The sequence below is a fragment of the Stomoxys calcitrans genome, chromosome 2 (genome assembly GCF_963082655.1).
Source record: "Stomoxys calcitrans chromosome 2, idStoCalc2.1, whole genome shotgun sequence".
In the NCBI taxonomy this organism is placed as follows: domain Eukaryota; kingdom Metazoa; phylum Arthropoda; class Insecta; order Diptera; family Muscidae; genus Stomoxys; species Stomoxys calcitrans.
In genome coordinates, this window is record NC_081553.1 from 135,685,146 (window position 1) to 135,703,304 (window position 18,159).

An 18,159-nucleotide genomic window follows, 5' to 3' on the forward strand; every position below is an offset into this window, starting at 1 on the left:
TTTGTACAGACTTGTATTTCTTTTATACGCAGGTAAAGTTCTTGAATGGGCCAAATCAGATCAAATTTGGATATACCTTACATAAAGACCGATCGGGCGAATAAGAGTTACATCTTTTGTATGATGAGATTTGAAACAGTGAGATGTACTAAGGGCTCCGCGTACAACTCACTGAAATTGGCAACATTGAGCTGGTTTAAGACGCAAAATATCCAACCCAAATATGGTCCAGATCGGACTATATTTAGATATAAAGGGTGATTTTTTTGAGGTTAGGATTTTCATGCATTAGTATTTGACAGATCACGTGGGATTTCAGACATGGTGTCAAAGAGAAAGATGCTCAGTATGCTTTGACATTTCATTATGAATAGACTTACTAACGAGCAACGCTTGCAAATCATTGAATTTTATTACCAAAATCAGTGTTCGGTTCGAAATGTGTTCATTCACCGTAACGTTGCGTCCAACAGCATCTTTGAAAAAATACGGTCCAATGATTCCACCAGCGTACAAACCACACCAAACAGTGCATTTTTCGGGATGCATGGGCAGTTCTTGAACGGCTTCTGGTTGCTCTTCACTCCAAATGCGGCAATTTTGCTTATTTACGTAGCCATTCAACCAGAAATGAGCCTCATCGCTGAACAAAATTTGTCGATTCACTGAAAATGATTTCACTGAAAATGATTCACTGAAAATGATTTGCAAGCGTTGCTCGTTAGTAAGTCTATTCATGATGAAATGTCAAAGCATACTGAGCATCTTTCTCTTTGACACCATGTCTGAAATCCCACGTGATCTGTCAAATACTAATGCATGAAAATCCTAACCTAAAAAAAATCACCCTTTACTTGCCATGTAGATCAATCAATTGATTTAGGGCTTTAGATTTGGGTGAAATTTTTAACATTAAGTTGTATTAAGACTCCCGACAACCGACCAGTATATAATCGAAATCGGATCGCGCAGGCAAAATGAAAATGGAACCCCAAATAACTGTAATTCTCATTACAATACAAAGCCCATCTCAGCCAAACTTCCAAAAAATAAAAATTAAACGTCGAAGTATACTTGAGCACTGAGCACTTGAGTACCTTAAGTATACTTGAGCACTGTTTATAGAGGTTTTTGAGCACTATCCAGCAAAATAATTTTTTTGGAAATCGGACCACAAACAAAGATTTGGCAGCCCTAGGGCATTAAACATGATCTCGATAACACTTCCACTCTAACCCTTACATTCAAGTTCCAAAGAATGATGTCTATCCATTCTCAAATGGCCGATTTTTCAATATGCGACATTTATGGGATCCTCGAAGTGTTTTCACTAATCTGATACAATTCAGTATTTATCCTTTAGATGTCTATGGAACTGAGAGAATACAGACTGAACGACATTTTGTAGGGTAGAGGTGACCAGCTTTGGGCCAACCAATGGGTTCTCGGGCACTACAAGACCCTTAGTTTTTGCACATAAGCAGGTTAACACCTATAACCATGTAACATTTCATGAAAATATATTTATCCGTTCAAAAATTGCAGACTTTTTACCACTTTTTTTTTCTTATTTTACTGTGCGAAATCCACAAAATGGTATGGTCATCCAATACCAATTTTTATATATACCATCAAAGGATGGGGTGGTATACTTACCTAGTCATTCTGTTTGTAAAACCCCGAAATATTGATCTGCGGCCCCATAATGTATACATATTCTGGATCGTCTTGGCATTTTTATTGGATCTATGTCCGTTCGTTCCTCCGCCTGTCGAAATCACGATGGCTGTCAAACGAATGAAGGTATTCGCATGAAACTATAAACAGATTGGAATATAGCTTCCATATAAAACGAGCTCCCGATTGATTTCTTGAGCCCCACGTGACCCATGTAAAACTTCTCTCCAAAGAAGTGTCGCACTGCGGCACGGCTATAAAAAGGAGATCCCTTATCATTGAGCTAAAAACTTGAATCGGACTGCACTCAATGATATGTTAAAAGTTAATGTTCATGGGCAAAATTTGCGATTGGCTACAATAAAAAAACTAAACATCGGGGCGACATGACTCTTAAAACGCATGTTTTCGAAATTTGGCACATTTCACGAACATATTTATTTTCATACTGCTACCGTCATCTATATGTCAGGTCGGCTACGTATGTTAAAACCCTACACTAAGAAAAATTTGTTAGTGCTTTAACTACAGAAAATCTGCTGAAAATGAGACAGCAGTAATTTGTTGCAAAAACGGAAACCCGTTTTCTGCTATCTTCAGATTGTAAAAAATTTTTAAACAAACTAAAAATATTATAAGTACTTAAAAAATTGATATATTTCAACTTATCTCTTAAGGTCTTCAACACATATTTGTTTATAATTCCTACAGTTTTAATTATTTTTTAACTATTTCAAGAACTTATTTCCTTGAGTGTACAGTGATATAGAATATTTAACTTAGAACAATTATTTGTAAAACCCAGAACGACAAAACTTTGTCAATCGGGACGCGGAATCACTTTATCAGTCGTGCTAGTCATTGCGCCTGAATGTCTAACTGTCTTTTCATCTGCTATCCTGCATCGAATAAAACACAGGGACCACCGTTGAACAAAGATTAGCATGTCTGTCCATAATGCCCACCACCTGTGTTCGAATCCTGCCAAGACTGGGACACAATTTCTCCTGTAGGTACTAACCATAACACTGTAATATCGTCGCTTAACACCCTGCTCGCTATATGGATTAAACAATTTAGACAAGATTTATCAATGCCTTTTTATGTATTAATAAATTTTCGTAGCACGGTCTCTACCCTCACTCTGCCATGAACATACTACAGTGAATCTTCTTGGCAATGATGCTTCGATATGTCAAAGTAATCAATAGGATACAAATACCATCTTCATCATCATCAGCATCTGCATCAAAGATATTCAGATGTTCGCTTTCCTTTGTGTGTGGGAATACTTAAAATGATGAAATTCCATCCATCCATACTCGAACAGAGACTGACTGTGGCGCTCGAAAGGTTGCTGCTTTGCATGGGCCAAGATCAACAAGCCACCGAATGGCCCACTCTACAACATACGATGGCTTTAGAGTGAGGGCATCTGCTCATCCAAAGATGATATACCCTCATCCCTCACAGCGGCCATATGAGATTTAATCAAATAAAATGGATGCGAAAAAGTTCATTTTCACTGCAGCCGAGTGATGATGAAACAAACGAAATCTTTCAAAGAAAACAGATAGTTTTCAATGAGTTCGCCACTTTGCTCTCGTGTGTCTCGGGCGCGGCGCAGCGTATTAAGCAAGGCAATCTGAGTGGAAATGTCAACAACAACATATTCACTTTCATTCAGCCAAGAAAATGATTGAAAAAGATGGTTCTTTGAAATATTGAAAAAAAAAAACAACACACACACCAACGCATTTTTAATTCCATTAAAAGCGAAAGGATTTGAGAAATACGGGCAAAGCAGCAGATTGAAGATTATATATGAATAACACCCATCGGTTGTTTTTGTTCCTCAATTTCCATACAGTCTGGTGCAGAATTGGAAATAAAATAATAGAAAAACCACAGTTGCATGCAAAGACGAATAAAGGCGAGTTCTGATGCTTTCATTTGAGAGAAGTTATACAAGCTCAATGGTGAGTGAATGCTTTATATTGCGGTCGATTTCTACTTTGAAGATTCCAACCTGTCTTCAACTATTGAGGTGGCATAAACAAGAGCAGAAAAACTGATAGATTAAATTGATTTTTCAAATATCCTTCCTAACTTTAATAAACATTTGTTTGAACTTCATATTAAGACAAGTTCTTCCGTTGATAACAACTTTGACGACATTTTGTGTAAATCTTACATTTCATAGAAACTTTCCTATAATCAGAAGCCTTAATTGAATATAACATTTCAGCGAAAACCTTTGCATGGTATTGATATGTACTCTACTCGTAAATACCTATCATTTGGCATCCATATTGTCCTGATCGTGATATCAATTTAGGGGAATTAGTGGGTGAGGATATGACCTTAAAGTGAGCAAAAAATTTTGCTTAAATTGGATAACCCCCCTCGGATATCAAAAACTAAATACCTTATTTTCACACAGGTAAAAACTCTGCTCTGTGCAATTTTATGTAAATCGCCGTTTATGTTCAAATATATAAACAAACAAAGCGCATCATTTTTACTGAATACATGTGTATTAGCATTTTGAAAGTTTACACAGAGTATTACAAAATCAAACAAAACTTTTTGTAATCTGCCGGAATCTTGAACCATTTCTGTACAATGGCTTCCTACAACGTATTCATACTGGAAACATTTTTAGATCTTACCTTCCTTTCTAAAAATTGCCAATATCCAATAGGATTGGTATTTGGCGAATTGGACAGCCCCTGTGTCGACGTAATAAAGAGGAAGATGATTTTAAGCCATGAGTTTACACGTGCTTTATGCGATGCACAGGGGGACAGAATCGATCAAAACTAGTAAAATATATGCCATTAGAGGATGGATAGCGATAACTTAAAAAAAAAAAATTGGAAATCGGACCACCAATGAACATTTGGTAGCCCGAAAAGAGCCAGGTGACCATTTAGGGCCCTACCAATAGGCGCCTGGACCTCGATAACATCTCAGCTTTAACCATTTCAATTAGTCATCTCTATCCATTCTTAAAAGGCATATTCTATTCCACTGTGTGACGGTGCCCAGTCTTGTTGGTACGTTCAAGGTATACGACCAAAATATTTGCGTGGCCATGACTCCAAAGCAAGCTCCAAAATGTTTTCCCGATGGACGGCCATCGGCTGCCCATACCATCACTTGAGATGGAAAAAATTGCAAACTTGCAAAAACTTCTCACATATCAATGGGTGCTAAACAGTTCAGCCAACAGCTTGACGCAGTGCAACACCTCTCTGGGAAGAAGTGATTACATGGCATTGTACCTCACAAATGTTGCCAGCATTAGGAGGGAAAAACCACCTCTGAAAATTTTTCTTCTGATGGTCTTACCAGGATTCGAAACCATACCTTTAGCGTCATAGGCGGACATGATAACCTTTGCGCTACGGTGGCCAAGGTTTTGACTTCTCGAGATCCTAGAGGCCTTAATTATCATCCGATTTCATTGAATTTTTGCGCAAAGTACTTACTTTACTTTAATTGGCTATGACAGAATATTTCTTCCACTAGCCGAACGTAGAATAGCGTTCCAAGCGCCTCGATCTTCTGCCCTCATTCTAAAATCTCTGACACCAAGTTTCGAGGTGTCTCCCACAACTTGATCTTTCCATCGGGCTTTTGGTCTTCCCGGTTTGCGTGTACCACAGTGTTTGCCTTCAAAAGACTTCTTTGCTGGAGCTTCTTCATCCATTCTGCCAACATGACCTAGCCAACGCAGCCGTTGATGCGTGTATTTTGATGCGTGTAACTATGCTATCGTCGTCATACAGCTCGTGGTTCATATGTCGCCTATATTCTCCGTTAACGCAAACTGGTCCATATATTTTACGAAGAATCTTTCTCTCAAATACTCCAAGCACTGCCTCATCTGCTTTCACAAGTACCCATGCTTCAGAACCATATAACAGCACGGGTAGTATCAGTGTCTTGTAAAGTGTAGTCTTCGTCTGTCGAGAGATGGCCTTGTTTCTAAACTGCTTACTTAGTCCAAAGTAGCATCTCTTTGCCAGTATTATTCTTCGCCTTATCTCGAAACTGGTGTCATTCGTTTCGGTTACGGCGGTGCCGAGGTAGATGAAGTTACTGACTATCTCAAAGTTGTGATTCCCAACTTTCTCCATGTTCTTTATCTGCTCGGTTGTATAAGGCTTTTTGGGAGTGGAGACCATCCATTTCGTCTTCTCTCCATTTACTGCCAGACACATTTTCACTGACTCTCGATTCTTTCAAAGGCTGCAGTTACTACTTCCGGTGACCGACGTATGATATCGATATCGTCGGCATAGGCAAGTAGCATGTGCTCTCTTGTGATAAGTGTGCCATATCTATTCACTTCTGCATCTCGTATAATCTTCTCCAGCAGGATATTAAAGAGATCACACGATAGGCTGTCTACTTGTCTGAAACCTCGTTTGGTATTAAATGGTTCGGAGAGTTTCTTTCCTATTCTTACTGAGGAACGCGTATCAGCAAGTGTCATCCTGCAGAGTCTTATTAATTTTGCAGGGATACCAAACTCAGACATGGCTTGAAATACCTTTGAACGTAAAGGAGTATCGAAGGCGGCTTTGTAGTCAACAAAGAGGTGGTAGGTGTTGATTTGTCCTTCTCGGGTCTTTTCCAGGATTTGGCGCAGTGTGAATATCTGGTCTAGGGTGGATTTACCAGGTCTAAAACCGCATTGATAGGGCTCAATTATCTCATTGACTTTAGGTTTTAATCTTTCACACAGTACGCTCGAGAGTATCTTGTATGCGATGGGGAGGAGACTTATTCCTCTGTAGTTGGCACATTCCGTCTTGTCTCCTTTCTTGTGTACGGGACATAGTATGCTGAGGTTCCAATCATCGGGTATGCGTTCTTCTAGTCAGATTGCGCAGATAAGCTAATGCATACGCGTTATCAGCGTGTCGCCTCCGGTCTTAAATAGTTCAGCGGGTAACCCGTCGGCTTTTTGCGCAAAGACAGTTCCGATTTCCAACATCCGTGCCAGGTATGATCGAAATCGATTTACAACCTGATATAATTCCCATTTGAACCTACCGTCCGATTTAACATCTTGAGGCGCGGGTAATTATTGCTTGATTTGGCTAAATTTTTTCGCGTAGTGTTGAATTATGATTCCAACAACAGTTCCAATTACGGTCAACATCGGTGTATAACCTGATATAGCTCCCACATAAACAGATCTCTCGATTTGTCAACCTGGGTCACTGGAAGCTGCAATCGTGATGCAATTTGGCTGCAGTTTTGCGACTGTTACGACTTTCAACATTCATGGTATGTTTGATTTAAATCGGTTTATAGCCTGATATAGCTTCCATACAAACTGATCTACCAATTAGAACTGTACGGCCCCTAGAAGCTTCAGTGTTTGCCTGATTTGGCGGAAATTTGGTATATTAAGTTTAGATACGCCCTTAAATTATTATCAGTTATACTCTATCAATTGAAACGTACCACTTATCATGCACGGAAGCAGTCGCAAGGTGTTAAATTACAACTCGGTGGTCAATTGTGATAATCTCTTTCAGAAATAACACGGCCCGAAAACTTTTCCCGTAAAAGAGCAATAGTGTCGTTGCATGTATCGCCGTCTTGTTGAAACGTTGTCAATATCGTCCAACTCCGACCATAAAACAACATTAATTATCTAAAAACAGCGCAATTCATGCACAGCAACTGTTGATCCAGCGTCTTTCGAGAACGTAATGAGCAATGCCACCACAGGACCAAACTTTTTTTTTGGATTATTGCTTAATTTTTGGGGCATTTTTTAACTTTTTATTTTTATTACCAATAAGTAATTATTTAACTCATTATAGGTAAGTAGGTAGTAATAAGACTTTGATAAATAGTAATCCAGTCGGTAATCTGTTTACTTTGCCGGGTGGTGTGGTTTCTATTTCCAAAAGTCAAAGAATAAAAGTTTGAAAGTGACAAATATCGAAATACCGGATGGCTCCAAATAACACCTCTTGTTGGAAAACCCTGTGGTAGCTTCATGATATGACTATTGTGACAAGCTTCATTCAATTCGTGATATGAACAGAATGTCGTTTGACTATTAAGGCGAAAGCTATAAAGGTCATGTTAGCGCAAACAGACTTGGTACACTACCACGAGTACTGGAGCTACCACTAAATATGGCCCAATTCGCATTATTATGTGCCGAACTAACATAAAATCTATTGATAGACCCAAAAAGGAAAGGGAATGAATAGCCACCACTATTCTTTTCGGGATTTAAACTCGAAAATTCGGCATGATAAGCAATACATCGCGACGATCGCTACCAATTCATTGGGTATTTTAAAGTTACCACACATTACCTTTCTACTTTCTTAAGTGTACATAACCATCTTACAGGTATGTACCTTGTAAAAGAGATTCACAATAAAAAACTCTACAAGCTCTCTAATATTGCGAGGTTGTGGCACATTAGCCGTACCTGCATCACTTGGGTTTTATTCAATGGCCTTTGTAATCAATTTCCTAGCTGCTGGCAGAAAAACAAGTTCGCAAACGAGCTGCAATTGATACCCCATAGAACATTTCAATTTCAATAACAAACAAATTGCAAATTAGGTCAACGATATTCTATCGGGCAAAAAGGAGAAAATAATGTTTAATTATGTGTACGTCTATCGATATTCCACCATCTCCATACAATAACTTGTTTGCATTGGCCTGAAGTAAGAATCAAGGGAGATAGAAAAATAAAATAGTTTTTTGCAATGAAAACAAATGAAAATTACAGCGGAGCACAGTGGTTGCAATCTCGTGAAAGATACAACTTGGAGGACACATAGTAAAAAGAATTTTTTTCTTATAAATTAAAATTAAATTTCTGTTAAAGTTTTCTTATTGGCAATCAATGGGTGTTGAAACCATTAAGAAAAGAAAATTTCAGACTTTTCCTTATTCATAGGATTTTAGCAATGACAAGTAAGAGCGTGCTAAGTTCGGCCGGGCCGAATCACATATACCCTCCACAATTGATCGCATTTGTCGAGTTCTATGCGCGGTATCTCTTTTTAGACAAACATAGAATATTGAATAAGAACTGTTATGCTATTGGAGCTATATCAAGTTATAGTCCGATTCGGACCATAAACGAATGCTGAACATTGTAGAAGTCATTGTGTAATATTTCAGTTCATTCGGATAAGAATTGCGCCTTGTAGGGGCTCAAGAAGCAAAATCGGGAGATAGGTTTATATGGGAGCTGTATCAAGCTATTGATCGATTCAGACCATATGGCACCAATATCAGGTTCTATACCGATTTACGCCATACTTAGCACAGTTATTGAAAGTCATAACCTCATGCAAAATTTCAGCCAAATCGGATGAGAATTGCCCGCTCTACTGGCTCAAGAAGTCAAGTTCTAAGATCGGTTTATATGACAGCTTTACCAGATTATGGATCGATTTGGATCATTCTTAGCACAGTTGTTGAAAGTGATACCAAAACACTACGTGCAAAATTTCAGTTAAATCGGACGAGAATTGCGCTCTCTAGAGGCTCAAGAAGTCAAGACCCAAGATCGGTTTATATGGCACCTATATCAAAACATGGACCGATTTAAACCATACTTAGCGTAATTGTTGGAAGTGATACCAAAACACCACGTTCAAAATTTCAGTTAAATCGGACGAGAATTGCGCCCTCTGGAGGCTCAAGAAGTCAAGACCCAAGATCGGTTTATATGGCAGCTATATCAAAACATGGACCGATATAAACCATACTTAGCGTTATTGTTGGAAGTGCTACCAAAACACTTCGTGCAAAATTTCAATAAAATCGGACGAGAATTGCGCATACTAGAGGCTCAAGAAGTCAAGACCCAAGATCGGTTTATATGGCAGCTATATCAAAACATGGACCGATTAAAACCATACTTAGCGTAATTGTTGGAAGTGCTACCAAAACACTTCGTGCAAAATTTCAATAAAATCGGACGAGAATTGCGCATACTAGAGGCTCAAGAAGTCAAGACCCAAGATCGGTTTATATGGCAGCTATATCAAAACATGGACCTATTTGGCCCATTTACAATACCAACGACCTACACTAATAAAAAGTATTTGTGCAAAATTTCAAGCGGCTAGCTTAACTCCTTCGAAAGTTAACGTGCTTTCGACAGACAGACGGACGGACGGACAGACGAACGGACATGGATAGATGGACTTAAAATGACAAGACGATCAAGAATATATATACTTTATGGGGTCTTCGACGCATATTTCGAGGTGTCGCAAATAGAATGACAAAATTAGTATACCCCCATCCTATGTTGGAGGGTATAAAAATTAGCCAAAGAACCAAGGCTTTAAAATAAAGTTGCTCTATTTAAATTTAATTTCCTTACTACTGACGAACACGACCATTCGTTTCAAATTTCGATCGCTAATTGATTCTTATTTTACTTTATAGATGACTGTTCTCTTTTATACCCCACTATACCATAGGATAGGGGAATAGTAATCTATTGTAGTTTAAACTTAACTAAAAAACAAAAAATTTAAAGACGCTCCTATTTCTAAGGTCATTTTGCGTCTTCAACTAAGGTACATTGTTGTCTTGTCCCAAGGGCAATTTTCTAACTTTCAATAACATTTTGACCTTCATTTTAGACTTTTGTCTTTAACAACCAGATGTAAAGTTAAGGATCTATTAAACTACCATTTAAAATAAAAGGTCATTAAAATCAAGGAAAATACCTTTCACCAAAGGAAAAGTTGGATAATTGATCATATTAAAATTAAGTTTACTTTTCTTTGGCTCGAGTCTTTAAAATTAGCAGAAACATTTTTCAGTGCACCTATTATACATCGGGGGTATTCAACATTCACTGCACTTCAAAAATTCAATTATCTTAAGGATAGCTTAGACAGGGTCTATTTTTTAAGAAATAGATATGAGTTATAAGTAAACCTTACTTTCAAAGAAAAAACTAAAACCCGTATACATATATATCACATCAGATTTTATCAGCATATTTTGGGTAAATTTTGCAACGATAATTTTGGGCTTAACTCATCAGTCGGATAAAAATTGTGGACTGACAGATGCCCACCAATATAGCCTCTTCATTGAAATTAATTAGATACTCCACAAAACTTTATCTGTCTCAAGTTTCGGAGCATTAGCTTCAGATGGATAATAGGAAAATTACTCTGCAGTTGATTCCATTGTCCACAATGTGTTTCAACTTAAATTGCACCGGTATAGCCCATTTATAGACTGTAATTTCATCTTCTATGTAAATGCCCTATCTGCAATCAATGCCTCCTCTCAAATACATTGTAAAATTATACTTATCAATTTGTTGACATCAAAAGAGTGAACTTTTTTTCTATTCGAATTTATAATTGACCTACTTTTGATCATCGATGGGGACATCAGAAGCTGAATCGAATGGTATGGGCTGTTCATCTTCCGGTATTTGAAGTTCCGTGGCCAAAAGTTGCGACATTTCGTCTGCCATTTCTGCCCATTTATTTGATAACTCCTCCTAGAAAACAGAAAGATGTAAAGGGAAAAATAAAAAGAATAAAAAAAAATGTTGGCAAGAGAATACGAAAGAAACATTCAAAATGTCAATTACACTAATCGCTTGATTGCAAACAGAAAAAAATTATATTAGAAATAATTCGTTAAAACAGTTAAATATTATGAAAAAAAAACCCGGTTAAACTTATATTAGTTAAGTAATGATTACGGTGCTAAAAATGTTACTGAAAATTTAAGATTTGTTCCTATAATTAACACGTATATTGAAGGTCGTGTGAGAAGTCGTTGAACAAAATTTCAGCGAAATCGAATGATAATTACGCACTCTGGAGGATCAAGAGGTCAAGATCCCAGATCGGTTTAATTGGCAGCTACATCAGGTTAGTAATCAATTCGAACCATATTGGGCACAGTTTTTAGAAGTCATCACAAAACACTTCATGCGACATTTTAGTAAACTCCGATAAGAATTGCGCCCTCTAGCGGCTCAAAAAGTCAAGATTGAAGATCGGTTTATATGACAGCAACATCAGGTTAAGGACCGATTTAAACCATACTTAGCGCAGTTGTTGAAAGTCATAACTTTACACGTGCAAAATTTCAACCAAATCGGGTAGGAATTGCGTCCTCTAGACTCTTAAGAAGTCAATACCCCAGATAGGTTTATATGACAGCTATATCAGGTTATGGACCGCTTTCAACCATACTCAGTACAGTTGTTGGAACTCAAAACAAACAAGTAAAAGCGTGCTAAGTTCGGCCGGGTCGAATGTTATATACCCTCCACCAAGGATCGCATTTGTCGAGTTCTTTTCCCAGCATCTCTTTTAAGGCAAAAAAGGATATAAGAAAAGATTTGTTCTGCTATTAGAGTGATATCAAGATATGGTTCGGTTTGGACCACAATTAAATTAATGTTGGAGACCTGTGTCAAATGTCAGACAATTCGAATAAGAATTGCGCCCTTTGGGGGCTCAAGAAGTATAATAGAAAGATCGATTTATATGAGAGCTTTATCAGGCTATATTCATGATGGTCATGAGAGGATCCATCGTAGAAAATTTCAGGCAAATCGCCATCTAGAGGCTCCAGAAGTCAAGACCCAAGATCGGTTTATATGACAGCTATATTAGGTTATGGACGGATTTGAACCAAACTTGGCACAGTTGATGGATATCATAACAAAACACGTCGTGCAAAATTTCAGTCTAATCGGAGCCTCTATAGACCCAAGAAGTCAAGACCCAAGATCAGTTTATATGACAGCTATATCAAAACATGCACCGGTATAGCCCATTTACAATCCCAACCGACCTACACTAATAAGAAGTATTTGTGCAAAATTTTAAGCGGCTAGCTTTACTCCTTTGAAAGTTGACGTGCTTTCGGCAGACAGACGGACGGACGGACGGACATGGTTAGATCGATTAAAAATTTCATAATGATCAAGAATATATATACTTTTATATTATACTTTAGATGAACATTTCGAGGAGTTACAAACAGAATGACGAAATTATGGTGAAGGGTATAAAAACTAAGGATATTTTGCCTCTTTCACTACCGTACACTGTTGTCTTGCCCAAAATAAATTTCCTAACTTCCTATGATATTTTGATCTTTATGTTAGATTTTTGTCTTTAAAAAAAAGATGCACAGCTAAGGATTTATTTACCATTAAAATAAAAAATCCTTAATATTAAGGAAAATATTTTTTTGCCAAAGGGAGTGTTGCTGTAAAAAGTTGGAAAATTTATGATTTTCAAATTGAATTTGCTAATCTCTGGCTTGAATCTCTAAAATTAGGAACAACATTGTTTAGTGTATACATTGGGTTTACAAGTGTACAAAACTGATTAGGGCAACATATGGCATAACTATCATGTATGGTTTGTGACAATAGTACCAAATATAGTATTTTGGAGTCTAAGTATCTGTCATTATAATTCAGTATTTGATACATGTTAATCTGTAAACGCACTTTTATTTATAAAAATTTAGTAAGTGAAAGCAAAGAGCTAGAAAATGTTTGCGATTGTATTTAATAATTAATAAAACATAACACGCGGTTTAGGCCCAAACTTTTGCTAATGACACTCTTGCAAGTATGTAGGGCAAGAGTTGCCTTTCTTGCCCTTTCCAAAATGTTGGGTTTGAAGATAAATTTTATGTTCAGCAAAACAGCAAGGTATTTCGTAAAATGCAAATATTGCCTATAAACATTCCACTAAGGAACAGAGACAAACTTCTCACTTATCAATGAGTGCAGTCAGATTCAAGTTTTAAGCTCAATGATAAGGGGCCTGCTTTTTCTAGCCGAGTCCGAACGGCGTACCGAAGTGCGACACCTCTTTAGAGAGAAGTTTTACTTGGCATAGTATCTTACAAATGTTGCCAACATAAGGAGGGGAAAACCACTGATGGTCTAACCAGGATTCGAACCTAGGCGTTCAACGTCAAGGTATTTCGCTCTTTCAGAAATTACAACATTCTCTCCAAAAGTGAACTACCCTTATTTACAAGAATTTACGCCTAGACCACTTCCGGTAGTAGTTGGCTACCGTCGCATGTAAAGCTTCTTGAAGTGTATCTCGGGAAATTTTCCCTTAACCGAAACAGCCACGTTATATGCATACGCGACCACTTTTAAACTTTTTTCTTCCAGACACAGTATTACTCGTATATTGTTAAAGGCATTATTCCAAAATAGAGGATAGAGTAAAACCAAGAAGAGAGAGGAATGGAAATTAGGAATGAAAATTGCCTTTGTTTTTCTCCATCCCACATGTAAATACGACATGGCATTACAAGCAGAATATACGTCCTAAAGCCAAGGAGTCAGTCTAGCGTACACAGATTGTAATTCAACCGGTGATACATTATCAAGGACTGTAGATTTGAAGTCCAAACTTTTTATCGCCCAAAGAATTTTCAACTCAGACACAATTTCCTCAACAACCTCCGGCGAATACATGTCAGTGACAACCTCTTCGGCTCCACGTTGCCCGTTGGAGAGTTTCCCTGGAAATGTGTGTCAAAGAACTAGCTCAGCCCTATAGCCGTCTTCAGAATAAAGTAAGACAAACCAATAGAGCGAAAATCTTTCGCTTTCGTATGGTAAGGTTTTCCTGCTTTGGGAATGAAAATGTTGTAAATATCTTAAAATCCGAGTTTTAATGTATATTTATATCATTGGGCATTGAGGGATATTTCTTTGACAATGGTTTTGATTTTGAGATCTTTATGAAAACCACTATTTCTTGCGTACCATGGTGCATTAAGTATTTGGTTCTGAGTTTTCTGAATTCGGTTAATTTCGTCTCTAGCTGCACAGCCCCAAAGTTGTATGCCATAACACCATATTGGGTTTATGATTTGATTGTAAAGAAGTAATTTGTTTTCTGTAGAAACTCTGTTGTCTGTGAGAATCCAGTAGATTTGACTGAATTTTATTTGTCGTCTACTAACGTTTCAGTTTGAACATGGGTTTTTGAGAGAAGCTTTTTCATGTTGGCGGCGCCAATAATGCTATCGACCTGTTCGCAGAGAAGCTTCCAGGAGGCACGATTTGCCGCTCTGGTAATTTTATTATACTCCTTGTGTCGTGTGTAATACACATCCCAATATAGTTAGGCTTTTTTTTACGACGTGAAATCTGTGGATCTCTTTCCCAATTTTACGAATCTCCCCGGTCATCTAGGAGTTTTTCTTGAGTGGATTTCCTTTTCCGAAGAGTACAACTATCTTCGAAAGACCCCAAAAGTGCAGTCGTAATTGACATTGTCGTCAATGTCTTCTATGCTTGGACCATCTTAATTATATTGCCCAAGTCTCCTTCTGAGTAGCCTTCCGAATTTTGTTCAGTTGGTTTTCAACTTATTCCGGAAGCTTATCGGATTAGGCGCTGGCCGTGCTATTCTAAACCTAATGTAGCGATGGTCCTCCATTAGATAGGCTTCTTGGTAGTGGGTGATAGTCTTATCGCCTGCTTCCTGTTCTTTAGGCTATGACTACACTGCCTGATGTTGCAGCATTAGGTTCTTTGCCTATCCTAGTCTTCCGAATCTTGATAATGTCGGTAATGATTCCATCGTCGGGTCCCTGTTCTTTAGGCTGCATTGAGTTTCCCATCCCTGTATTCTTCCAAATCTTGAGTAAATGGGCTTCTTGGAAGTAGATGATGGTTCCATCGCCGGCACCCTGTTGGTTAGGCTGCATTGAAAATCCCGTCGCTGCGCTGCCTGACGTTTCAATATTAGGATCTTTGCTTATCCTACTCCTGCCTATATTGGACTTCCGAATCTTGATAAATTCGGTAGGGTCCCTGTTCGTTAGGCTGTATTGAGTGTCTCGCTCCTGCACTACCTAATGTTTAATATTAGAATCCTTGCTTATCCTAGACTACTCTTTGCTGGGACAGTCGTTGACGGTCTCGACGTCAGCTCTCTGTTTGTTAGGCAGCAAGGTCTGATGTCTCAATATGAGGATATTTTCCCCTCCTAGTTTTCCCAATATTGAAAAAGACAGCCTTGCTCCCGTAGTGCGCTATGCCTTAAGTCTTAGCCAAAATTGACACAGAGATTTGATCAATGCCAACCATTCCCTCCCTTTGAAAGACCCCCTCTAAGGGATGTTTTTCTTTCCCACCAGGTCGAGATTTGCGCCCTCCCAGGGAGCGAGGATACTTCCGACGAGCTTTATGACGGAGGTATCTCTCTTACAAATAAAAGAAGTTTAAAAAATACGAAAACTTAGAATCTCATCTTTGGTGAGTGTCTCCTAGTGAAGTTAAAGATTACATCCTACGTTAAAAAAAAAACTTGAATTGCCAAAAAAGCCACTCGGAATTTTAAAGAAGCCACTTTTACAAATATATCCCTTTTTAAAATATTATAGATAATCCATAGACATTCGCAGAACCCAAACAGCCCTCTTCCTCTTTTGAAGCAATCAAATTGAACCATGAAGTCCCTCTTACTCAAATAGCAAAAATCAGATGGCAATGTAGCAGAAGACTCAAAAGAAAGCCAACAGAAATCTTCATTTGAATAAAAGCTCAGCAAGAAGCACAAGCCAGTCGTTGTTGGTGAAAATCCATTTCGAACAATGGCAGGATAATGAAAACATAAAAAAGTGCAGCATATGCTGACAATTTACATGGCAATGAAGAAATGTGCGTGAAACGTGCGGTGTCACTTTGAATTATGATTTTATTTTTAACGCACGAGCATTTCGGTGAAAATTTTCAAATTTATGGTGTGCCACCAACCACCCTTTCAGTTCCATTCGAGGCCATTAAAAATTGGTATGGATGAGGGCGAAATTGGAGCACTCTGGAGCACTCTACGAGCACCATTCGAGGCCATTAAAAATTGGTATGGATGAGGGCGAAATTGGAGCACTCTACGAGAAAAACCACAGTAATACCAAAGTGGGTAAATTTTAAATTAAACTTAGTTCACGCTGAAAACTAGAATGGATGACACATTAACTTTTACCCGGAATTCTATTTCATCGATTATTTTAAAAGTCACCACCATTTGCAATAAACTTTTTCCATGCGGTCATTGTTTTTGGTGCAACCATGTTAGTTAAATTCTTTTCACAGCTTAACTCACACGATGGCGAGCTATTATTACAATGAAAAGCAAATGAATGGCTGCAATGACCGCCAGCCTGTTCTGGTCTGAGGGCGGAAATGCATGTCAGTTCTGACGGATATCACACAGAGTGTAGAGAAACGAGTGCGATCCCAAAATCTGCATCGAAAAAATAACCACAGCTTTGGCCCACGTCATCACCAACGGGGCACAGTCCATTTTCATCCCTAAAGAAATTTAACACATGCAGATTTGGGCACCTTTTGAACAACGCCTCGACGCAATAGCCACTACTACTCAGACATTCATTCAGGGCAACAATTAGGGGGTAAAAAGCACGAGTACAAGGAATAATATAAATTCATCTGTGAACACCCACCATTTCTCGTATGAATTGAAAAGAATTTTCAGAGGCGAATCCCATTTTTTTTTATTAATTTTAGTTATGGCATAGGAGAGTGGAAAAAAAACGGCAAAATGCAAAAATAGGGTTTTATCGCCATCCTTGGATGTGAGAAGGATTGGCACTCTGCAGTTGTTGCATAATGAATTACAACAGATCCAATGGTCAGGATAACAATGCAACATGCCATGGGCCATCTGAGGGTGGGAGGTGGTCAAACAGCCGTCATACACTCAGACAAACTGAACTCAGTTAAGTTAAATTTTCTAAAAATGATATTAAACTTGATTCAGTTGCACTGTTAAATGGGAAACCAAAGTGGGTCATGTGGGATACGAAGTCAGACCCTTACGATATCGGACACGAAATCGGATTGTTTATATACCCTAGCCGGGGTCGTATACCTAGCTTGGGTTCCCTGTGGGCTTTTATCCGTAGTTGCAGAAGACCCAAACGGGGACATTACTACTGAGGAGAAGATAGTTTGTGCGATTCGACTTTTTCAGCATTTCAAATCGGCCGGACCGGACGAAATCATCTTGGCGAAATTGCAGGAGTCTCTTGGCGGAAAAAATAAACCATAACACATCGAAGGCTTACAGGCCCATCAGTTTCCCAAGGTGAATTGGGGACGTACGTTCTCGCCGATTTTCTGAAACAATGAGTACTAAAGCACAGAAAAATAATTTTCGAACTTTCTTTCATTTATTTTTTATACCCTCCACCATAGGATGGGGGGTATACTAATTTCGTCATTCTGTTTGTAACTACTCGAAATATTAGTCTGGGACCCCATAAAGTATATATATTCTTGATCGTCGCGGAACTCTATTTCCGTCCGTCTGTCTGTCGAAAGCACGCTAACTTTCGAAAGAGTAAAGCTAGCCGCTTGAAATTTTGCAAAAATACTTCTTATTATTGTAGGTGGGTTGGTAT

General features: G+C 38.3%; 1 protein-coding gene across 1 annotated transcript in view; it reads right to left on the bottom strand.

Moving 5' to 3' along the window:
• Positions 1 to 18,159, bottom strand: part of LOC106082285 (protein timeless homolog) — a 960,087-nt gene that overhangs the window by 702,675 nt on the left and 239,253 nt on the right. Inside the window, exon 9 of the mRNA XM_059362476.1 lies at positions 11,088 to 11,221. Coding sequence (XP_059218459.1) covers positions 11,088 to 11,221 — 134 coding nt within the window. The remainder of the gene's footprint in view (positions 1 to 11,087; positions 11,222 to 18,159) is intronic.